Source organism: Pteronotus mesoamericanus, unplaced genomic scaffold (assembly GCF_021234165.1).
Source record: "Pteronotus mesoamericanus isolate MK-2021 breed Mesoamerican mustached bat unplaced genomic scaffold, CSHL_Meso_final contig_116, whole genome shotgun sequence".
NCBI lineage: Eukaryota > Metazoa > Chordata > Mammalia > Chiroptera > Mormoopidae > Pteronotus > Pteronotus mesoamericanus.
In genome coordinates, this window is record NW_026555027.1 from 2,613,892 (window position 1) to 2,639,022 (window position 25,131).

Below are 25,131 nucleotides of genomic sequence, written 5' to 3' on the forward strand. Positions count from 1 at the left end.
ATATATGATGACTTGGGAGGTAAAAATGTTCTTTACTCTTTTATGACATTTTGTTAAACTTAAGATGGCATGTTTTTTTAATCAACAATTTTAAAAATTTTTATCAAGAATTGCTGGTGCGGGTAGCGGTGGGGGGGAAACGCTCCTAATTGTCTTTTCCCAAGTGCAGTCTGTGAAAGCAGTTGTAAATTTCACAAGCCAGGGCTGTCTGCTGAGATGGTGGGCGAGGGCGGCGTCACGTGTGCGCGCCATCTTTCCGCACTAGCTCTGCTACTTGCTCACTTTGTAACCCTGGGCAGTGCTTGACCTCTTCAAATTTTGGTTTTTAAATTTATAGATAGTAGCAGGTGACCTAACGCCGTGGTTTGGCCTTTTTGTCTCTGTGGCGATCTTGTGTTCTCACGTGGTTTTTCCACTAGGGTCCCAGGGAAGGCCCAGACCCCTTTTCGTAGACAGAGAAATGGGTTTGCGCCTGAAACTTTTGTCAGCCCCTTTGTCAGTCTCCTGAGCAAGAAGAAAATTTCAGATAAGAGTTAGGAACTGTTTCTGGTCTATCTCTCTGGGCCTTGCTTTCTTTGCTCTGGACCTCGGTTCAAATACATGAGTGATGTGAACTCCTGGGGAGTGTGTGTTAGGAACCTGGACGATTTTTGAGCCATATAGAACCTATATTCCAGTTACTAATTTGTGACTTTTGAGCTGTGATCTACTAATACTTTAGGCCTACCTATCTCTCCAATCTGATTTCCAATTAAGAATATAAGAAAACTTAAATTCTCAGATGGCCTCAAGTCAGTGCATGTGATGCCAAAGATGATACACATTCCTAGGAATTGTCTTACTCATAAGGAGCTGGAAAGAAACTGGCAAATATCCCATGTCCCTTTGGCAACTCACACACTTACGAGTGCTCCAGCCTGGTGTGCAGAGGGAGGAGGAGGAGGCAGGGGCAGTGGACAAGAGGCGGGAAGGTCCAGGGAAGAGAAAGGGGGCGAGGGAGGGCTTTGGCGTCAGAGGCTGTAGGGGCCGGAGACGTGGAGGTTGAGGGGCAGGGCGGAAGCACCACCTGGCGCCGGGCCCTGAGAGGAAAGGCGCGAGCCAGGGGGCCGCGGGGACGGGGCCAACAGCTGCGGAGCACGCACGATGTCAGGACACCTCCGAGTGGCTCAGCCCCCAGCAGGATCCTGTGCCACGCTCTGTGCCGAAACAGGCCATCCTCTCCCCGAGTCTTCACTGCGCCCAGGGCCCCGCGCGCCCGCAGCTGCGGGGAGCCCGGCTCAGCTCCTCTCTGTTTCTTGCCCTGCACCGCCAACCGATCAGCACGCATGCGACTCCATCTTCAGACTTCATTCCCAGCCGGCCACTTCCTGCCTTCGCTGCCACTGTCACAATCTGTCATTTCACCTGGGCCCACTGTCTGAATGTCCTGACTGGAGTTTCTCTTTCATTCTTTCCCCTGTAGATCCCAGTCTCCAAACTGCATCCAGTCTTTTTAAAAAAGGAAATCTGTGTAAAACTCTCCAGTGAGAAGAAAACCCATGTCATTGCCAAGGCCTCAAGACCCGATACAGTCCGGTCTTGCTTTCTCCTCTCACTCTGCACCCCTGTCTCCCTCATTTGTTTTGCACTCCAGGTTCCCCGCCCTCCGTTCCGTGCTTTGCCTGGGCCAGGCTCCTTCAGTCGCCGCACTCGGTGTTTCTTGTTCTGTCATGCTCCTCTCGATCCTCACACAGCTGGCTCATCGCCCTCCACTTCGAGTTCACGCGTCGCCTCCACAGAGACGTGCTTCCCGACCGCGCGTCCTCAGTGGCTCCCTCTGCCTCTGGTGCCCCCTGCTTCTCCTTCCCACCACCTTGTGCCATTTCTCAGTCACACCCACCCTCATGTGGACTAATAAGCTGAGTCGCTCTCTTCTTTCGCATCTGCTTGTACGAAAATACAAGCTCTGTGAGGGCAGGAACCTTGTTTGTCTTTTTCACAATTGTAACCCCGATTCCTAGGTAGCGCCTAGATCTTTTGAAGAGGTGACCCTCTTTTAAAAACTATGAGTGGGACGAATAACAAACGAATGAAGCCTGGGCTGGATTCATCTGAGCAGCGAGAGGCGAGCCACCTGTTGACAAGTGTGTGCGGACCAGCGGGCCCCTGGAGGAGTCCCCGGCTTTGGCTCCGGGACAGGGGCTGAGACGGCTGCGAGGGGGCTGGCCTCTCCCCTGGGTCCTGGGCCGCCCGCAGCCCGGCTGCACCAGCGGCGGCTGCGAACGCCAGGCCCCTTCGGCGCAGTCCCGGCCACTTCTCGCTCTTGTCTGTAGACTGAGGGTGTACGTAGGGCTCTGTTCGGAAGTTACCTGGATTTGTTGTTCTTCTCTCCTCCTATGTGTATATGTTATTTATCTAGAATGCTTAGGTTTGTTTTTGCTTTTTATTCAGTTTAGGGATATTCTCTCATCTTTATGGACTTAATTTTATTTTTTGAGTATATAACACATTAGCAAGATTCCAGATGCCAGAACTGTACAGAAAATGAACTCAGAAAAGTGTCTCTCACTCCCCTAGCCCTTCATCCCTGTTTCTTATCCTTTGTTTATTTTTGTGGGGAAGAAAAACAGGTTCAAAATATATCATGTGTGCATATTGATATTTAAATTATTTCCTTTTCCTTCGTACTTTGAAGGTATCATTCTATAAATGTTCTTTTGTTCTTTGCTTTTTATCACTTAATGGTTCCTGGAAATCACTCAGGTTATTCCATAGAGATCTTTTGTTTTTTTGTTGTTTTTTTTTTTACAGTTACACACAGTCCTCATTGTGGAAGATAGACAGTAGTTTATTCAGCCAGTCTCCTGTGTGTGTGCATTTAGACTATTTCTCATATTTTGCAATCACAAATAATGCAGCAGCGGATGAGCTAAAGCATGTGTGGTTTTGTGTTGTTGGAGATCCATCTCCAGGGTGAATTCCTAGGAGTGAATGGCTGGGCCGTAGAGTAGATGCGTCTGTGGTTTTGCCTGTGTTCCCAACTGTCCTCCATTTAGAGTTGAAGCATTTTGCCCACTGACAGTGTATAAGAGTGACATATGGTCTATTTGTATAAATCAAACAGAAAACAACCCTTAGTGTTCAGCATACCTGTGGTCCCTTTCTCAACCCTGCTTGTTGTTTTGTACAGATTTTAATATCAGGCTAAACATTGTATTTAAGGTCAGTTTGTCATAAGCATCAGTTGGTTAATTTACACTTTTTTAAACTGCGTGGTTTTTATTATATTTGGTTTTTTGTTTGCTTGCTTTTACTTTGAAAGTTTTGTGACTCCTCAGGATTCTTAAGACTTAGTTAAGCTTTGTGGAGGTTGTTAGAAACAAAAAAAAGCACAGAAATATTATAAATGGTAGATGAAATGGATGGCAGGGCTGAAATGGGTGTGTGTGTGTGTGTGTGTGTGTGTGTGTGTGTGTGTTCGTTCGTTCGTTCAGAGAGGCCTTGGGAGTAGAGTCCCAGCTCTGTTCCAGAGTATTGGGGGAGGGGGAGCGGAGGGGGACCGAGCTGTGTAGGGGTGACTAGTACATTTCCACAGGGACCGCTAAAGTTTTACTCCTCAGAAGTCCCAGCAGTTATGTTTTATTAGTTGAGGAAAAAAAATTTTTAGGAAGGACCACACAAAATTCTTTAGAAGTATTTCGGAGATACAGCAGGTTTGGGCTTAACATCAAGCACCTAGAACCTGAGGACCCCAAGCTTCCTCTTACGTCCCACTGAGGTACATCAGTGGAAGGTTTTTTGGAAACTAAATTTTTCTAATTAAGCTATTACCAGAAAGTCTTTTTCCCCATAACCTTCCCCCACTCCCCCATTGTCCCACATTGTATAGTTTTCTTCCTTACACATGTTGGCGGGCAGCGGTGTGGGGATGAGGGGTGGGAATCTGTTGGCCTGCTTACTTTATTTTTTACATTTGGACATTGATGGGATTGATGGAAACTTTTATTTTTTTCCCCCTGAAAACCATTTGAAACAGTTGCATAATTTTAAAAATGTTTTAAATTGATTTTAGAGATGGAATGAGAGAAACATTGATTTGTTGTTCCACTTACACCTTCATTGGTTGATTCTTGTATGTGCCCTGACTGGGGATTGAACCTGCAGCCTCGGCACAGCAGGTTGACGCTCTAACCAACTGAACTGCCCAGCCAGGGCCTAGCCAAATAACTTTTTACAAGTATTTCACAAGACAAGGAGAGTTCACCATTTCATTTTATTTAACTTCCTTTATGAAACCTGAAAGATAGTACAGAAATGAAGCAACCAGAGATGTCTCAATTATGAACATAGGTGCAAAAAATCAGAAACACATCTTAACAAATGGAATTTCATAATGTATGAAAACCTTGATCAACTTGTTGGCTCAGAATCAGGAAATTCTCTCAGCATTATCATTAGCTGAGGAAAAGGGAAGCATGTGACCAGATCAGCACATGCTGATTGAGCATTTGATAAAAAATATATAGTAACCATTTCTCAAAAGTAGAAAAGAGAACTGCTTACATATGTCAGAATGTGTCTAAAATCACTGCCAAATAGTATTCTAAATTGTGAAACACTACAGCTGTTTCATTTAAACTCACAGCTTAGTGAGTTTACACATTGCACACTCCTACAGGCAAGAAGACCATAAAGAAGAAACATGGCATAAATATTGGAAGAGAAAGTTAACTTTCTTTTTTGCTAGTTATGTGATTTTATACTTAGCAAACCCAAGAGATTCTTGTTTAAAAAAATTAAGATTCATAGAAGGTTGGTAAGCTCGCTGAATAGAGCATGAATGATTATTAAAAAGCAAAATTTTTCTCTGTGCTTTGAAACAAGCACCTAAATATAGAAGAGGAAATGTTCCATTTAAAATAGTGACAAAGATGATATAATTTCTAAGAATAGATTTAACATAAAAGTCATTATATGAAGAAAGTGATACAGTTTTATCAAAGGAAATGTTAGCAGAACTGAACATTCAGTTTTTTGTTTTTGGTGGACAGATGATGATAAATATGTCATTTCTCTAAAAATTAATAGATCTAATGCAGTTCCAGCTTGCATCCCAGTAGGGTTGTTGTCGACTTGATAACGACCTCAGAGTAGACAAGGGAGAAAAGACGCCTGTGAGTAGCCTGACCAGGTTTTTCTAAAAAGGAAACGAAGCCTGGCCAGCTCTCGGCACGTACCGCAGAGCAAGCGTGGTCAGGTCCTTGCCGTGTTGATGTAATTGGTGAGACAGAATACATCACCCAGAGCTAGGTCTCATTTTATATGAATATTCAAAAAGCAGCAAAAACAGCTTTTAGCTAAACGAGAAGAGGATGGGTTAGCCAATAAACATTGCTGGGCAGCCTGGGTTGCATCTGAGGGAGCCAAGGCTGAGCCCGGGGCCGGCATACCACGCGCACACATGCGCTACAGTTGGTTTAAGATGGAAGTGTAATAAAATAATCCTAGGAAATAAAAGACTGAAAACCTATAAGCTGTGTAAGAAGAGAATTAGTTTATATATAAAAATGTAGAATTTTTTACAGAAAAGATAACGATCACAAAACAAGTAATACATTTTTTTAAAAAAATCAACAGTTGAGTGATGAATGGTTCATATATAATATACAATGAGTTTTTATAAATGGACTCGGAAAGACACGCAGTCTGTCAGAAAACTTGGCAAAGGATGTGAATGAGCAATTCATGTGTGAATCCACATGGCCAGGAAACCTATGGAAAGCAACGCTCGGGCTTCCCGGCAGTGAGTGAGCTCAGATGCCGCTGCCCTGCGGAGGCGGGATGGTTCTCGCTGAGTCAGGAAGGAGCTTCCTGTCTTGCGGGCTTCTCTTTCCTGCTTTATGGCCTTTTTTTAATTTTCCAAAAGAATAATGTTGGCTTTTACAATTTTTAACATTCTTAGAGATTTTTAATCTTTGTTCTGTGTCATGCTGTTTTATTTCATATTTTCTCTGAGTTAACTCTAGCAATACTGTTATTACTTAATAATTATAAGCTTATTTACTGTGAAACTTAATTTTCTTTTTTTGACACTCCCTGGATGTGGCTCATTTAAAAGATTGCTAGTCCCGGCATTTTTACTGGAGTGGCTGGTCTTATCATTCGATGTTTCAGATAAAATTTTCTTAAGATTGGTTTTAAAAATAAATTCTCTCTCTTTTAGTATCTAGACTAAAAAAAATGAAATCTGAATGAACATTTTTGATATAGAAGAGTTTAAGTCATGAATATGCACAGTGGTTTGCATCATGTAGTCTCTGTTGCAAGTGCAAACCTTTTTCTTTTGCTTATCTTCTTTGCGAGAATATACTTCACATAAGAGCTCTTTGCAAATTACACTTGACCATTGATTTTTTTAGTCCCATTTTCAAATAGTGAACACACTTGTAAGCTCATTTAGTTAATTTTTACAGCTTTAGAAGTAGAGTAGTCGCAGCATAGCCTATCACATCCCCATGGCGGGGTCTGTGGAACCGCACAGTGGAGCTGGCAAATAGTCAGTTATCTCTAGAAATAAACTTCTCTTCCTAAGTACTTTCCTTTTAATTTTTTTATCCTCCCCTGAGGCTTTGTTTTTAGTGATTTTTAGAGGGAGGAAGTAAGAGAGAGTGAGAGAAAAATCTGTGTGAGAAACATCGATCAGTTGCCTTCCTTATGCACCCAGACCGGGGGTGGAACCCGAAAACGTTTTGGTGCACAGGGAACAATGCTCCAACCAACTGAACCACCTGGCCAGGGCAGTGCTTTTTTCTTAGTACTTTTTTTATAATCCTTTTGTGAGAAGACTTTTTTTCTTTGCTTTCAGAGAGACAGGAAGAGGGAGAGAGAAGCATTGCTTGGTTGTGTCCCATTTGCGCTGGACCAGGGATCCAACCCATAACCTAGGCATGTGCCCTGACCAGGAAGTAAATCCAAAACCTTTGGTTATGAGGCGACACTACAACCCACAGAGCCACCCCAGCCGGGGCTGTAGTACTTTTATGACATTATTCACAGTAAAACTCATCCTTTGAAAGTATACAGTCCTTTGAATATTTAGTCTGTCCACAGAGTTCTGCAACCATCACCGCTCCCCAATTGTAGAACATTTCCTCACTCCAGAAAGAAATCCTGTACGACACCCAAAGTACATATCCTGACAAGAGACTGCAGATTACCTTGTGTGTCATATACGTAAAGAATAACACGGTCGAAAACATTTTATAGTTACAGAAGTTTCTGTCAGAATTTCCAGCTCACTTTCTGCTTGGTAGATCCATGTTTGGTGTTGCCCCGTTTCTTCTGTGTTGTTCTCCCCAGGTTTCAGGGGGCTGATTATTTTGTGTGTATGCGGGTGGGGGAGGGGGAGTCATGGTCACAGCCATGGCCTTTTAAGCCCTGCTGTTGGTCTGCAGGGCCCTGGCCGATATGAATAACGACGGGAGGATGGATCAAGTGGAGTTTTCCATCGCCATGAAACTTATCAAACTGAAGCTGCAAGGGTACCAGCTCCCCTCGGCGCTCCCCCCTGTCATGAAACAGCAGCCGGTGGCTCTTTCCGGTGCACCAGCGTTTGGTGAGTTTGAAGAGGAATTGGTTCCTATATTTCTTTGTATATTTAAAAAGTAAGTGTTTCCCTCTTTCCCCCCTCTCAGTTTCTAGCACTGTGAAATTCAAGGAGGTAATTCTGTCTGAGAAACGACGGCCTCAGGGAGGAAGGTAGCGCTGGAGGGGGAGCGAGGCCGCACTGGCCCTCGGACGAGGGGCCCCGAGTGGACGCAGGCGCCGAGCGGGCAGACCTGCGGCCCGCTGCGCGTCTCCTGTCTCTCTCCTGCTGTGACTGCGTTCTCGGCCCTCACGCCGTCCCTGCGTCCTTGCGGTTTTCTGTTTCCATGCATCTTTATTTTCCCTTGTGTATAAACAACTGTTTTGGTTTAAGGTATCTCAAAATATTTAAATTCACAGTATTGTGGCAATTGGCCACATGAAATTTTCTCAAAATAAAATGAAGCAGGGGGAAAAAAACAGTGTTTTCCCCATTTTAAACATAATTCTATAAAATCTTGTCTTTTAGCCAGATATTTTTCTTAAAAATCAGTCAGTAATGAGTTGACTAAGATCACCAACTATTCTGATTTCTCCTCTGTTCTCACCCTAGACTTTGATTATTTGTGGTGATTTAAAGAGTGCAGTGATAAGGTCACATCTGATTTATGGGAAAGTTCTCTCTGATAGATCTGATGACAGGTGATAAAATGAAGTAGATTTCGGAGGGGCAGTCGGTTAGTGACTCAGGTCCTCTCTGGTACAATTAACGATAAGCCGAGATAAATAAATGCTGTGGTTTTACTTGATAGATTTACTATTAAAAGCGAACTATGCATTGCTTTTCTGTGGTGAGAGTTAGCCACATGACTGGTTTTTATAAGAGGAAAGGTGCAGGCTCTGAGTTAGGCAAGTAGGACAGCGATCCAAGAGAAGGAAGAAAAACTCGGTCACATGTGGACAGAGGCCTAGGCGGGCACATGGAAGCAGCGTGGTCGGCCCCCAGCGGCCAGCGCCCTTGTCCCTCGTGTGTGCACAGGGCCTAGCCCTTCATTAACCAGCTTGCTTTGGGGGAAGTGGCTAAGAATCTCTGGAGGTCCCTGCGGCCACTGTTTCGTCGGGACCCATGTGTTTCAGCAGCTTCCCTTCTGAAACTGCGAGATGAGACCTTGTGGAGAAGGAGTCAGATAACCAGAGGCATCCCGTTTCCGCTTCTCACCTCGAGCCTCGCGTCAGCGGCTCTTCCTCTGCTGTTTGACCGTCTTCCCTTGCTCCGTCCTGCAAAGGCATTTCAGCCGCAGAGGCGCTGCGGATTCGTCGTCCGGCGGTGGCGGCCGCGCTGCCTGGCGGGCGTTTCCGTCCCAGAGGCCGCCTGCCTCCGCCTCTGGGGTGGCAGGGCTCTGCTCCTCCACCACCTCCCCCTCGCTCTCCTCGCAACCCCTTCTCAACGAGCTCTTTCCAAGAGGATAAGTGACGAGCACGTAGCAGAACATGAGACCAGTTGAAAGTGCACAGCCCTGTTAAGTGTGCCCAAGTGTATTCAGAGATTTGGTCTTTGCTAGTATTTTTATTTCCATGTCTCAGCTCACCCCAGGGTAAATTTTTTCCTTATACTCTGGCTACTTGAGAACAAGATTATTTATTACTATTATTGTTATTTTCTAATAATACTAAACATTTTCTGACCAGACATTTCCTAGCCCTTACACAGTAAGCCTTCATGTATAGTAGTTTATTTGGTACAACAATTATATTATATTATATTATATTATATTATATTATATAACATATCATGTTATATGAATGAGAAAATTGAGATTCCAAGAAGTTGAACAATTTGCTTAATTAGACCATATTTCTAAAAAGGGTGGTAGAGCTTGTCCAAGTAGAGCTTCTGCAGCCTCTCTGTTTCCTTATTCCCCACCTTTCCCCACCTTCATCGTCACCGAACCTCCTGGTGACAGGAGGCATCACCTCTCTCGGGCTCTGGGTGTGTTAATGGCGCTGTTGGCACATTGGCGCCCTGGGCCCTGTGACCGTTTTGTCCTGCTCCCTGGTGCGGATGAGGGCTGTGGCGTGTGGGTGCTGGGACTCGCTTGAGGCACCCAGCACAGCCCTTCTTTCCGCCAGACCCTCCTATTTCAAGAGAAGTTATCATTCTTTTGTTTGCTTTTTAAAAAATTGTATTTATTTACTTATTTTTGACCAGAGGCCATGGTTTCATTGAAGTGGACCAATATTTTTAAGCCCTAATTGTGTGTCCTAGTTGATTGGAACATGGTGATGAGCAAGACATCTTGGCTCCTGCCGCTGTGAGGCTACATGTCAACTGAGGGGAAGCGAGCAAGTAGATAAATAGATGAGGTAACAGAATAGAGACTAGTGGGACAGAATCCTCTGGGGAGATGACTTCTGAGCTGACGGAGCCCGCTGGAGGCAGGGCCTGGAGGGGCGATGCCGGCAGCCAGAGCGGAGCTCCGGCCTGGGCCCGGCGGGGCGGGGCCCGATAAAGGCCGGAGGACTTAGAGTTTCTCTTTCTAAGTGCATTTGAAAGGTGCAGGGAACTTTTAAGCAGGGAAACTCAACGATGGAGGAGAGATTGTCAAGAATGAAGACTTGATCCGTGACTGTCCCTGGCCCTGATTCATTCGTTAGCGCCCAGTGTGGCGGGAGGCAGTCACGCACATCATGGCCTGCGGTTCCTGGTGGCGATAGGCTCTGTCAAGGTACCAGATTTTCTGTGCGCTGGTTCCACACGGGTTAAAAAAAAACACACAAAACTTGACATAGTCAAGAGGGTTGGCTTCCAAAACACAGCCTATGATGGATGTGTTTATTTACAAATACGTAGAAAACATTCGTTCAGAGAAGATAGTCATTTGGTAAAAGGGCGCCGTCTGTGCAGGGGCCGTGCAGGAGCCGAGGCGGTCACGGAAGGTCAGGGAGAGCAGGGCGTCAGAGAGCAGCTGCAGGAGTGGCTCCTGGGATAAGAAGACCTGAGCTGTCTGGGGCAGGCAAGGTCCTGGGAACTCCCAAAACTGGCCCAGCGAGCCTTCCCTTTGGGACAGGCCCCACGCCTAGAGGAAGCGACTGCAAGGGGAATCAGAGTTGAGCAGGGCAGGGGCCCAGCTCCGCAAAAGGAAGGTCCCGACCGAGGAGGGGGCGGGGAGCGGACACTGGAAGTCCCGGGAAGCCACAGGCAGTGTCCACCAAGGCCAGAGCCCACACAAGTTATGATTAGGAGAGAAAGAGGATACAGAGCCAGATAACACCCCTGTGGACAGCGACAGCACACCAGCAACCCACTCCTGCAAAACGGGCTCATACTGAAAAACGGCGCAGGTCCTAAAAGACCTGCCTAAACCAGCATTGTAGAGCGTCAGCAGTACGGTGGCAGGACTCAGGAGAGAGCGAGACAAAAGAAAAAGTCACTTCAGAAATGAAGTATGAACTAGGGGCAACACAAGTGATACTGTCTGGAATAAACAGGAGGTAAAAAGAGGACGATTTCAAACAATTAAAAGGAAATGAAAAAAGATAGAAAGGATTTGAGAAAAAGTGACAAACATTGCAAGCAAAGGAAGTTGACTATATGGCTCGTTGGAGTCCCTGAGAAAAAGCAAGGGAGTAGAACACATGCTAAAAACTAGTTCAAGACAACTTCCTCGCAATGAAAGATTTGAAACAGTATTTGAATGGGAGTAGCATGTGTCTGAGGATATTGACTTGGAAAGACCAACACTAAAACATATCCCAGTAAAACAAAAAATTATTCGGGCATGTAGAAAAAGAAAGCACATGACTTAGGAGAGAGAAAATTAGAGTATTCACAGACTTTTTTCCAGCAGTGCTTTATGTGCCAGAAGAAAAATGGAGTAACATGTTTAGGATCCTCAAGGAAAGAAGGAACCAAGAATTTTATGGCCAAAAAAGCCACATCCACCAGTGTTTTAACTCTCTGAACACTTAGTATCTATAATTCAGTTGAATTCCGACACAGTCTCTGTGGAGCTAGCGTCAGATTCCACAGGTGAGAGAGCACATTCTCACAAGACTGCCCTCATGAGAGTAACAAGTGGGGGGGTCCCCAGGGTCCCATACTTCTGTGTGAGTTCTCCCCTTTTGTATAATTTGCTAGAAGAGCTGACAGAACTGGGGAAGCGTTTAGTCGCATTTACTGGCGTGTCATAAAGGATGCCATGAGCAGTGCAGATGCACAGCCGGATGAAGAGTCCACAGGGCGGGGCCTGGCGGGGCCCTGAGCTCAGGAGTGTCTGCGAGGTCGGGGGCACCTCCCTCTACCACGTGGGTGTGTTCACCAGCCCGGAGGCTCGCTGGACCCCGTCGTGTAGGGATTTTTAATGGGCGTTTCATTATGTAGGCGTGATGGGTGCAATCACTGGCCATTGGTTGTCTCTGCCTCCAGCCGCTCTCTGCAGCGCCGAGGTCTGTGTGGAGGTAGGGTGGGAGGGGACTCTGTGTCCTCTAACCATGCCTTGACATTGCTGTCACCAGCCGCCATCCTGCAGCTGTTTAGAAACACCCCTCTGCCCCGCACCCGCCATCTCATTCAGATACAGACAGTCATGACTCTAGACATTCCAAGGGCCTGAGAAGTTCTTGTGTCAGGACCCAGGGACCGAGACCAGATACTCTAAGCAAAGACGTACGTCCCCATCGGCCAGAAGCACGGGGCTTGGGGCGCTGATGGCAGCCAGGTGCTGGCGAAGGCCAGCTGTGCGCGTTTCTCCCTGTATCCCAGGCTCGCAAACTGAGACAGGGAAACAGGAAAGGAGGGAAACCCCCCTTTTGGCTCAATTGTTTCTTCATTTGGGGGTGGACCACTTCTCCAAGGAGAAGCTTCCCCATCAAATGTTGGCTACTCTGAGGTATGGCGTGTAAAGAAAAGAAAGAATAAATATTTGATTTAGTTTTCAAAATAAATTGCCCAATTAGGAGTTTTTGGCTTATTTGTTTTAAAAATGCCGTTACGCGTTCATGAATTTAATTCTCCTCGGTGGCTTTTGGTCCATTGCAGTCGTTATTCTGACTGATCCTTAACTCTGGCCAGTGGGTCCCTCTTCAGGTTGGGTTTTGATCCTTGACATAATTTTTGGTGCTCTTCAAAGTGATTACCCTGCATTCATATTTTAAATGGGAACGTGTTACATGTGGAAAGTGATTTTGTTCTCCAGGCCATCCTGGGTTAATTGTCATTGAATGTTGAAACTCATTGAATGTGACTCGGTGTGAACTCTGTTGGCATTTCTTCCTTCGTAGGTATAGGAGGCATCACCAGCATGCCACCGCTCCCGGCTGTTGCTCCAGTGCCAATGGGACCCATCCCCGTGGTCGGGATGTCCCCGCCCCTAGTGCCCTCCGTCCCTTCAGCAGCAGTGCCCCCCCTGGCCAACGGGGCCCCTGCCATGCAGCCTCTGCCCGCGTTTGCTCACCCTGGTACGTGACCCGGTGAATCTGCAGGCCGAGCTGTTGCCGCTTGGATTCTCAGTCAACCGTCTGTCTTCACCTTCGGATCATATCTAAGTGCTGTTTTTATTCCAGAAGGAAATATCTTCATTTTTTTCATTTAATTTCTCGGTTTTTCAACATACCAAATGGGATGTGGAAGGCTAGAGAAAGGGGAAGGGGAGTGGAGGTAGGGGACTCTGGGTACCACTGTGTGCAGAGGTGGACTCAGCAGCTAAAACCAAGAGCACAGTTTCCCTTCAAGGGCTTGACAGAAGCAACTGGAGTTTGAATAGTGCTTGAACATTTTGTGTTTCCGTGTATCTGTTACTGCTTTTCTTTGGCTGCTCTGAATTGCTAATAAACAAGTCAGTCCCTTCAGAGTAGAATTATGGGGCTGGGGTGAGGGGAAGGAGGGAGAACATTGCTTTTTGTTGTTATTGCTGAAGAGGTGGAATGAACCAGGCAGACATGGGAGGAATTCTATTAAAAGACTAAATAGATGGAGGTCATAGTATACATACGTACGCACTAAATTGAAGAGAATGATTAAAAAGTTCCTGGTTTTTATTCAAAGTTTTTTTCCCTTTAATTAAAAGAATGCATCAAATGTAGATGTAGATAATCTTGATCTAACAAACCTTACTGAATTCACAGCAGTAAGGAAAGTACATTTTTTTTAAAGTATTTTGAATATGTTTGAGTAAATCCAGTGGCGATGACAGCGTGGCCTTTGGTATTATATCTGCATCATTATTCCTGTGCCCAGCCTCCTGGACTTATCGCATCTGTCAGGATGTGTCTTCTAAGTTATAGCCAAAGAATGTAAATGTACCCCTTTTTAAAAAATGTCCTTGTCATCACATGTAGTTCACCTTTCATCTTTGACCGTGCCTGCAGATGTGGTGGCAGCCGGGAAGGCGCGTGCCGTTGTTTTCCCAGTCCTGCCCGTGACCCACGCGCGGCCTGGTCTTCTCCTGAGGCCAACGGCAGGTGCCGCAAGGCAGTAGGCGGGGGTGCAGGGCTCATCCCCCGGGGTTCCGAGTTTTCCCCCTGACGCACAGCGAGACGCCTCAGCGAGAATCAGACACAAAAGCCGACCCTCCCTAGCGTCACTTGTCATCTGGCCAGCACTGCGAGTCTGTGGCTTCTTGGCTGTGACGTCTGAGACTCGTACTTCAGCTCCTTCAGTGCAGTCAAGAACAGGCCATCTGTGTATTTAAGCTGTTCCTTCTTTAACTGTTGACAGATCCTTTAAAATATGATAGCTAAATGTGCAGTGAAAAGTAAAGGTTTGTGGATGGAAACATGACTACTTAGGGAGGTGACTTTGAGTAGGAACAAGTCAGTCTAGAAACATTTGGGGCAAGAGGGTGGGAGGCGTGGCAGGAGTAACTGTTTTGAGTCCAGGATGGGAAAGGAGGTGGAATAGTTCTGCCCCGGACTTGATGACTATGCGTGTTAACTTTTGTAAATAGGGAAGAGCTTCTTATCTTTGTAGAATTAAAATTATTCAACGTTTATTTATTTTTACAGCAGCCACATTGCCAAAGAGTTCTTCTTTTAGTAGGTCTGGCCCAGGGTCACAATTAAACACTAAATTGCAGAAGGCACAATCATTTGACGTGGCTAGGTAAGTAAGTTCACTTGTTTTCCAATGGGTAGCTTGGTTCAAGTCATTGTGATTAACTCATAAATGTGAAAATGAATCCACTAAAATGTTCTCAATTCTGGGGAATGTTAGCAGGTTTTATCATTTATTTGTTGTGGAGATGACAGAATCAGGATGACATTTCCTTTAACGGTTGTTTTTTTAAGAGGATAATTAATAGGTAGTAGTACATGTTTAAAATAATAAAATAGAACTCTAGGTATAAGGAGAAAAAGCAATTAACTTATTTTGTGTTAATCAGTAAAAATTGGTAAAATTTTTATGTGAAGATTAGAGCCATAACTGGCCTTATTTTAAATTCTAGCTCAGATAATCTTATGTAGTCTGTGTGAATTATTAGTAAAACCCTATTTAAGATTAATTTTTATGAAATGCATTATTCAGATTAGTGGATAGTTGTTATTAACCAAATATGTGACTCAATTTTGGCAAAGCTTGCATGATTTAATTGCTTATATTTTGGCCAACCTTGGTTTCATATTATCTTTCATATTTTTACTTTCTTTTACCCTTATTTTTTCCCTTGCAAATGGCTGCACTAATACAAAAAATTAAGTCCCTTTGTAAGCTACTTCAAAACTGTTGGAATGAAAAGGGAACGTAAGTGAAGACAGTCTGCCTTTCCTTGTTTCAGCCCCTAGAAATCTTTCCTCAGCGAAGCAAGTCACTTTTCTGCTTTAAAGAGAAAAGTGTGTTGGATCTAATTCAATAATTCATTGCCTTTAAAAAACTGATTTAAAGAAAATCTACAAACTGAAAAGCACTGTGCCAAATGTTTAAGGTACATGAACTCTTTTATGTCCACCTTCTCCCCATGAAGTGACTCTTATCTCTATGTTATAGAGGAGGGAGAAGCTGAGAAGACACTAAATGACTTGCTCCAAGTCACATAACTCTTAAGTAGTAGAGCCTGGAGTTGAACTGAGTTCTTTCTGACTTTAAGGCATGTGTTCTTAACCATGGAAGTTTGCTCCGGACACTTCCGTTTATGTGGTATAAAGATACTTGTGTTCCATTTAATTCAGGGCCTACCCCTAAGATTCAGGAACCCTTACTGAGCACCTACTTACCAGACAGCTCATCAGCCCCGTTCAGCCCGCCCGTCCTCCTACGCAGGAAATGGCTGCCCAGGATTGTGAACGAGGAAACAGACCTGGAGCGGGCGCATTCCTCACCCGAGCTTACAGTTTACAGCTTACTGAATGGCAGAGCTGAAATTTAATCTCTGATCATCTAAACTAAATCCAGTTTCGTTCTGTCTCTAATACCATGCTCAAGGTTTGAGTTTTCTCTGATTCTGCACAAGGGATTTTGACATCTGTCTTAAAGTTGATTTATGACTTTAGAACGAATAAGATAATCAGTATTAGTAAACATTAATGCTATTAATACAATTGTGTTTTTATAGGTGCTCACCTTTTCAATAATTTAAATTTCTAGCAAATTCTTGTAATGTGGCATCTAACTTTTTGGTTACCTGTGAATGAATTTTTAGTCCATTTAAATTCTCAGGAAGTCTGTAGAAAACTGTGACTTGATAAGTGTAATCTGGGGCCACTTCTGTGTGTGCCACCCTACTCTCCTGGGTGCAGGAGAAAGATAGCTTCTTGACAGATAGGCAAGCGTTGGAATCAGCAAAGTATTAGTTTAAAATGAGGAAGTTGTTACAGAAGTACGCACAACAGAATAGATGTTGGTAAGTGTTTTTTATTCAGGCATTTATAAAACTTGAAAAAGTGAATTTGTTTAGGTACTTTTCAAGTGCTGGGGGCCATTTCCTATGCTTATTAAGTGAATATGATAAGTATAAATGCACAGGTAACATATATAAGTAATGACCTAGAGGTTCAGTTCATGATTAAACTTCTGCTTGTATATGTGAGAAACAGGTTTTTGTGTTGAAAGGAAAGGAAAGGGCAAACGGGGCGTTAGTTGCGATCTTCCCTGGAAATGGAGTGCCGCTTTCACTGCTGTGTTTAAACTCCTGGGCCCCTAACAAGCCCCAGCTCCCAGAGCGACACTTGTGTGGGGACTGCCCCGGAGGCTCGTCGGGAGGCCTAGACCCAGGCGGCCGGTGACTGGGCTGCTGCCGCTGGCGCCCTGTGGGTTCTCTTTCTGGGACACTCTCCATTTGTGGGTATTGAAACGTCCCAGAAGAGAGTAGTTCCTTTTCATGAAGAAATGTATCCTGTATTTTGGTGGGTAGAATGTTAACCATTTTAGAGTTAATACCTGTAAAGGAAGTTATTTGTCTGCTATCAGCGTTGCTTTTTAAACCAAAAGAGAGCTATTTTAGAAGTTGAGAAAAGCCTGGGCATTATTTGGATCATCTCAGTCCCGAGGAGATTTTCCGTACTTCTGTAGAACCTTTAAATTACTAAGTTGTGTATATAACTTGAAACAGGCGCCCAGTCTGTTATGCCTTTCCTTGACTCTGGAAAGATCATAAGCTTACTTGTATCTGTTCTGAAAGAAATGTTTATAACCCTAAAAAATGGACATGCTCATTTCAGAACATTCAGAAATTGTGGTTCAGAAGTGAATAGAAGGTTAAGGCTAGTTTTCTGGAGAAGTTCCGAGTGTTCGAGGAACCTCCGCAGGCTGCCCCGCCCCGCTCACCCCTTCCGTCTCCTTCTGTCCCCAGCGCCCCTCCGCTGGCAGAATGGGCGGTTCCCCAGTCATCCCGGCTGAAGTACAGACAGCTCTTCAACAGCCATGACAAAACTATGAGTGGACACTTAACAGGTATTTACAAAGAAAAATTAATTTAATGAAATATCTTTGTTCTAAATGCAGATTGTTTCTAGATGTTGGGCCAGAGGTGTTTTCCAAACACCTTTCTCTATTGGCTGCTTTTGAACAGGGTGTTCATTGTGGTTCTTATACTGAGTCCTCCTCTTCTCATGAAGCCGTAGTTACTTTATTCTTTGGTGCCTCAGACCTTCGCCCCGCTGCTGCTTGGTAAGTGGAACAGAGGCCACGGGCCCTCCTGCACACTGAATGCCACTAGTATGCAAACCAAAGTGCCAGAAAAGAAAAGGGGCTGTGAACAAAAACTGGTTCAAGCTCTGAAGCCCAGCCTCGTGGAGGGCCTCGGAGCTGCCTGTGCGCTGTCCGCGTTTCAGGCAGTCTGGATGGCGGCGGGAGCCGCTGGCTGGGGATTCGCAGCGGCTCTGCCGCTCGCCAGCCGGGGGCCACCTCACCTATTTGGGTCTGATTTGTTCATGTGTAAGAGACCAGAGCTGAGGTATATGATCTCAATAGATTTTTTTAAAAAAATCCTCACCAAAGGATGTGTTTATTGATTTGAGAGAGAGAGGAAGGGAGGGAGAGAAAGAGAAAGAAACATCGATGTGAGAGCCCTGGCTGGTGCGGCTCAGTTGGTTGGAGTGTTGTTGCATAACCTAAAGGTTGTGGGTTCAGCTCCCGGTCAGGGCACACGCCTAGTTGAGGGTTTGATCCCTAGTCCAGGCGCATGTGGCAGGCAACCAATTGATGTTTCTCTCTTTCCCTTCCTCTCTCTCTAAACACAATGAAAAAAATGTCCCCAGGTGAGGATTTAAAAAAAAAAAAAAGGAAAGAAACATCGATGTGAGAGGGAAACATGAATCAGTTGCTTCCTGTATATGCCCCTCCTGGGGATTGAACCCATAACCCAGGTACGTGCCTTGACTGGGGATCAAACTTACTACCTTTTGGTGTATGGGACAACACTTCAACCACCTGAGCCACTTGGCCAGGACTTAATGATTTTTTAAAAAAAGATTTTGCCATCTACATCAAAACGGTAGGACAGATTTTAGGGTACTGCCTAGAAACCTTTCTAATGGGGGATTCAACACAAAATTGACCAGAGACTTATAAAGCAAAGCATAATTTTAATAAAGGAAATTAGAGATCTCTGATAGGAACAATAAGAGCAGCAGGGAAGAGTGTAACTGCCGATTCCCAGATATAAAAGGGAAGGTGGGAGGGTTATTTTCTTGGGATGGGGAAGCACCCGTACATAACTCAAAACACTTCTTGTCAGACTCACAACTATATTTTCTTTGCTATCACTTACCATTGCAGTTTTTACTTCTAACAGAAAATTTTACTCTTGTTTAAACGATGTCAGGATTCAGGGAGACTTTGGAAGGGCTCCCATCCAAACTTGAACTTCATCCCCATGAAAGATCTCAGCAGTCACCTCAAGCATCAATTTGTAACCGAAGGGACGAATTACAGCTCTACCCAAATTCGCCCTGTGCCACTCTCGCTGTGTTGTTTTACACAGTGTGAAGAACCCGCCTGCTTCTCCAGGCCCTGAGGGTGGGTTCGAGGGTGCAGTTTTAGGTGCCATTGAACCTGGCTGGCTTGGTGCCGGTGCTCCATGCAGGCCAGACTGCGGCCAGGGAACCTGAGAATATCTCTTCAAAGCGCTGTTGGTATTTGCTGTGAGTTAGTTAAAATAGTACTCAGACGCAGCGCTGAGTGGACGTTCTGTCCTGGTGGGATGTGTGAAATGCAGTATGTTCAACTCAAAGAAAATGACCCAGGCCCTTGCGTAGGTAGAATGTTTAATATCTGAGGCAGAAAGTAAAATATGAAATATACTGGAAAGAGAAGATTTTGCTAACGTTTATCTACATACTTACTAGTCTTTTTTTCCTGGCAAGAATTTAAGGTGGGATTTGTATTTTCAAATTAGATCTCTGTATAGTCATGTCAAATAGAATAATTTATTACAGTAAATTTAAAAATAGGAATAAATAAAATCCAGTTTGTTTTCCCTTTGTGAGGAATTCCGTATAAGGGTTTGTGTTAAGTTACATAAGCCTGTTGGCAGAAGCAGAGCTGCTTGGTTGAGATGGATGAGGGGCAAAGACCATCGTTATGATTGCAATTCTGACAATAATCCTATGACTCCTGAACCCCCAAAGTGGTTAGTTACTCATTCAGCTCAAAGATAAGAGGAGGAGTTGAGAAAGCGTCCCAGAATGTAAGGGGCCCAAGGGAAATACATAATTTCATATTCTTAAACTCTTATTTTTGTTCCTTCATAGTTCTTTTTTGTTTTTGTTGTTTCTTGTTTTAAAGGAACTTAAAACTTTAAAAGCGCCCTGATGGGTGTGTTTCAGTGGGTTGGGTGTCATTCCACAAACTGAACGGTCACCGGTTCAGTTCCCAGGCAGGGCACAGGCCTGGGTTGTGGGCCAGGTCCTCAGTTGGGGGCGTGCGAGAGGCAACGGATGGATGTTTCTTTCCCTCTCTTTCTCCCTACCTTCCCCTCTGTCTAAAAATAAATAGGGCGAAGGGGGAAGAATTGGGACAACTGAAATAGAATAATACAGTACAGTATTTTTTAATTTAAAAAATTAAGTAAATAAAATCTTAAAACTTTTACAAGCATTTTTACCTGTAGTTGTAATTTCTTAATCTAATGTAATAGTTCCCATCCTTGGAGATGTGACATCCTAGTGTTATGAATGCCAGTTTAGTATAGGAGTATTATGTTTATGATCAAGCAGAGGACAGTCTAGGTCACTTGCAGCCACGTGCGCACTCACGTGTTTTGGCGGGGAGCGGCATTGGCTGGCGCCCCGGGAGCCGCGCAGCCGGCGGGCTAGCTGACACGTGCTGCCGCCCAGGGCCGGCACCCACCGGCACCGCGCTGTTGGTGCTCAGAGGAGTCTCCCGGCGCCGCCGTGGTTTGCTTTCACACCCGTGTCTGGGTGCCCTCTGATGGTGGCCACCTCTAGGAGAGTGTGTCGTGGGCGTGTGGATGCCATCGATGGGTCCTAAGTGGAAGAGTGTGAGACCCTGAGCTGGTGGCCTGAGCTGGTCCTCTGCGGAGAGGAGCTAATGGAGTGGTGGCGCGTCTCCTCCTGTGATTCCTGGGCTGATGAACAAACAGTACACCTGGTTAGCAGGCGCCCCGTTCCTTTACAACTCGGTGTGTGTGCTCCTGCACACTCGGAAAAGAGACAGTCTGGTCAAATAGAGCAGGCCGTTCTTTAATCAAGGCTCTCCCAAGTCCCTGCAGAATTCTAGGACTCCTGTGAATGCTTGCTAGCCCTCTTTTCTGAGAGGTGTTTAATTGTCTTCTTGCTTTCCGAAATAATGGATGTGCTGGTTGGTTATTCATGGATTAACCGCAGAAGTCAAAGCTGTTGTTTGAAGTAAAGCATTAACTTCATTTAATTCTCTCTGTCCCTTCTGTTCATGCTCCCTTATCCAAATGTGAATGCTCAGAGTAGAATTTATGAACTTGAGATTTGTGTTTGTCCCTGTAATGTTTCCTTATAAGCTACTGCTCCAAAGCTGGCACCTTTGATGAAGGCGGGCTTCCGCAGGATGGTTCTGTGCACCCGGAGCTCGATTTTATGCCTTTCTCCTAGGCTGAGAGGCTACCTTACACGTTGTTCATGTCTTTCAATGTTTCACAACCTTGTCTTAGGACATAGAGAGTCAAGTGTTAGAATTGTAAAGGGCAGTCGCGACCTCCTAGTGCCGAGGTCAATACACCTTCTGTAACGAGCGAGAGAGCCAACGCGTGAGGCTTGCAGCTGCACAGTCGCAACCGCTCAGCTTGCCGTTCCCTGCACGGAGGCAGCCGCGTGGCGCGCCTGAACGCACAGACACGGCTTTGTTTCAGCACCGCTCTATCCACAGAAACCGGCGGTGGGTGGTGGGCCGGACGTGGGCTGTGGGCCCTGGTTTGCCACTCCCTGTTCATTTCCGAGACGCAGGACCCTGCTCCTTGAGAATGGAAGTGGCTTTGGTAGGGTCAGGCTGGGGAGCGGGAAGTATAGTTCTGAGGTGGGGAGAAGTTTCACCAGTATAAATTAAAGCATTCACTGAAGTTTTGCTAATGCATCTTAAATGCTGCCAATTCTGAATACAATGTTAGAGGCTAAGTAAAATGATCACTGAACTTCATTCCAGTATATCACAGGATCTTTAAGAACTTTCACATCAAATTAATAAAGATTGTTTATATTCTCAGATGTTTCCAATACATACACAAGAAGAATGTATATGTATGTTCACCAAAACTTAGAATGGTCACTGTTCATCAAAACTCCAAACTGCGACGTACCGTATAGAATTTGGGTTAAGGTCTACAACAATGTACAATGATATGCTGGGCAAAGTAAGCCAGACGTGGCATTGACACAGCGTGCCGTTAGCAGTCAGGCCACACTGGGCGGGAGGGGCGATTGAAGGGAGTTTAGGAGGGGCTTTTGGGGTGCTGCTCCGTGATCCCAGTGCTGTTTACTTGATCGTGTCCAGGATGGAAATGAATTCAGCTGCATGCATACATGTACACGTGTGCAAACACGTAGGCATATACTTGTGTGTTTTTTGCCCGTATTTTATATGTAAATAAAAGTTAAAATACTGTCGGTAATCTTAACTACTGTTTATTGAGCGCTTTCTTTGTGTTAGCACCAGGCTAAGCTCCATGTTAATGTTCCTTATATGGTGGGTTATAGATTTGCAAATCTGGAAAGGACTTCTGAAATGAGAAAACTAGGGTCCAACAATCAGGGAAACTGCCTGCCCCCAGTCACTCAGCAAATTGTAGACTGAAGCGGGTTCCGCTCCCACCACCCCTGGCTCGCCAGGGCTTTTTCTGGCGTTCTCTGGAGAGCCCTGCCCTGGGACCTCGCGGTGGCGCTCAGAGACCCCTAGCCGCTCCTGCTTGCTGTGGAGTGACGTCCACTTCTGCGTTTTCTAATGAGGTGCCATGTGAGATGTGGAAGAGCTAACCCGTGGCCCCTCAGTCATCCTGGGGCCGCGCCCTCACTGGCAGCGCGGGCAACAGGACATTGGCCTCCGCGGTGCTGGTGCATGGGAAGGCGCAGGAGCCCCCGCTGCAGGCACTATGTGGCCCGCGGGCCAGGTTAGTCCTGAAGTGAAGGTGTTTACCAGCACTTGCAGAAGTGAGAGCTGATGCTGAGAGAAGCGTTCAAGTTCCAGGAATTCTTTTTAATTGCTGCGATACTAGCCATTTGTGCAACCTTGAGCAAGTCACTTTTTTTTTTTTTTTTAAGTATATACCAAAATGGTTAAAAGAATTCTCACTACTGTCCCTTCCTCCTCTAAAATTCTCTGAGACCTCCCCGAATTTGTTTGATGTTAGTCATGGTGGAGGCAGCAGCTGGTGGCAGAAGATGCTGAATTTAGAGAGAATACGTTTTAGCCTCGTAAATAAAAGCCTAATTCTAAGAGATGGTAATTTGGATCAAAGGGCAGGTTATAGTTTGAAACTAATCTTTTATGTCCTCATTCTTCATTAATCATCTGTTTAACAGATGTTGATCATGTGCCAGTTGCTGTGCTGTGTGTTTCTTCCCTTCTTTGCTGGGGTTTAACTTTCTTTCTGGAAAGCTTGAGTAATAACAAATCTTGTTTAAAGCACTGTGATCGCATGAGATTGCACAGTACGTGTGTGCGGAACACGGATCTTCCCGGGCAGTGATGATTTGCTGACTCATCTTTATATTTTTTCCTGGCTTCTGTTTAGGTCCCCAAGCAAGAACTATTCTTATGCAATCAAGTTTACCACAGGCACAGCTGGCTTCAATATGGTAAGGAATGAAACATTCCTTGGTTTGTGTAAAGTGGAAATTTTATTTTACTTTTTGATTGTGGTATTTTATTTTGTTTTTTAAGATTTTATTTATTTATTCTCAGAGGAGAAGGGAGGGAGAAAGAAAGGGAGGGAAATATCAATGTGCAAGAGACACATCTATCGGTTGCCTCTTGCAGGCCCTCAACTGGGAGCCCAGCCCACAACCCAGGCATGTGTCCTAACCAGGAATCGAACTGGCGACCTCGCGGTTTGCAGGTCGGCACTCAGTCCACTGAACCACACCGGCCGGGGCTGGAAACTTTTATTTCTTAAATTAGTAGGACCTCATCTGTGTTTAGATGAATACCATTATTTATAGAGATGAATATATGCAATATGCTTAATTTTTCAATTACTTGTAATGATTACCTGTCTTATATTTTCCCCTTTGATTTTGAAAAATGCAAAAGCAGAGAGATATAATGAATTCTCAAAAACTTGAATTTTAACACAGCTTGAATAAGTCTCAACTCATGGCCAGTCCTAGTTCTCCCCTCTCTTTCCTGTTTATTTGGAGACAAATTTTGGTCATTATATCATTTTCATCTGCTAATAATTCAGCTTGTATCTCCAGAAGAGATGGGTTTTTGTTTTCAATATGACTATAATACCAGTAGTCCACCTAAAATTTTTAATAGTAATTCTTAAATTAATCATATAGTGTTCAAATTCCTTAGATTGCCTCATAATTTTTTTATGGTTGATTGAAATAAATGTATTTTGCAAGAATTGGTTGATGCATCATATAAGGCTGCGTTAACCTATAAATCCTCCTTGTCTTGTTCTCCTCACCCCGCCCCCTCCCCCACCAAAACCGTGGTCATTTGTCCTATAGCTTCTTACAGTCTAACTTCTGATGATTGATTCCTTGTGATGTTAATTTATTCCTGTAATCTCTGTAGATTGCTAATTAAATCTAGAGCAAGGTATTTCCACCTGAGCATGATCAACATTTGGGGCCTGACAGTTTTCTCTGGGTGCTGTCTGGTGCATTGTAGGTCTTTTGGCAGCATCTCTGGCCTCTACATACGAGATGCCTGTAGCATGACCCCGCCCCCAGATGTGACAATCAAAAATTTCTCCAGAAATTGATCAATTACTCTCCCGTTTTTTGCGAGACTACATCAGAGATGAGACGGTGCACTTGCATCAAGAGGCACGTGGCTGTGTTTGTCTATTTTGTAATGATTTTCAGCAGCTGTGGCTGAGCAGTGCCCAGATCCTACAGGATTCCTTACATTTAAATGTTAAGCAGAATGGTTTCTGAAGAAGTGTATCTCTCACTTAGTGCATTATCTATTGATTCTGCCTGGAAGATAAACCTGGTGTCTACTGCTTCCAGTCTTCATGATTTGCTGCAGGGCACACTGATGTGGTTGCTTCCTAAGTGGCCGAGCTCCATTGCTGTCCCCCTCCCCCACCTGTTCCCTTCTGTTTTGGGCCAAAGGGTCTACCTTTTGTAGTAGCGCAAAAATAGACAGTTAATAAACTTCGTCTGCCTGAGGCACATCCAGACCTCCATAGGTCCGGACACGTACTGGTATTCTAGGGCCCTCTGAAGTATTAGCTTAAGATCTAACATTTATGGAGGTTGATTGGCAGTTTATTAGGTTGTTCTCATGACCGAAGAATATGTTGAAATGTTACGTTCCTCATTTATAACTTGCCCTCTTTGGAAAAAATACTTGAGACTTCTCATACTGGATTTTATTGTATTCTCCTCCTCCACAATAAAAGGGTATTTTAAATAGTGAGGACCAAACCATGATTTAGGCGGATGAGGGGTGGATAAGAACCGCACTGCCTTCTG

At 44.8% G+C, this 25,131-nt stretch overlaps 1 protein-coding gene and 1 non-coding gene across 5 annotated transcripts in view; both read left to right on the forward strand.

Moving 5' to 3' along the window:
- ITSN1 (intersectin 1) overlaps positions 1 to 25,131 on the forward strand; it is a 170,164-nt gene that overhangs the window by 54,632 nt on the left and 90,401 nt on the right. For all 4 annotated transcript variants that reach the window (XM_054578067.1, XM_054578058.1, XM_054578075.1 and 1 more), the window contains 5 exons: positions 7,434 to 7,594; positions 12,844 to 13,020; positions 14,566 to 14,662; positions 17,346 to 17,446; positions 23,214 to 23,277. In XM_054578067.1, coding sequence (XP_054434042.1) covers positions 7,434 to 7,594; positions 12,844 to 13,020; positions 14,566 to 14,662; positions 17,346 to 17,446; positions 23,214 to 23,277 — 600 coding nt within the window. The remainder of the gene's footprint in view (positions 1 to 7,433; positions 7,595 to 12,843; positions 13,021 to 14,565; positions 14,663 to 17,345; positions 17,447 to 23,213; positions 23,278 to 25,131) is intronic.
- On the forward strand, positions 10,187 to 10,323 carry LOC129077181 (small Cajal body-specific RNA 14). The gene has a single exon (XR_008529782.1). It is a non-coding gene; the product is annotated as a small Cajal body-specific RNA 14 (non-coding RNA).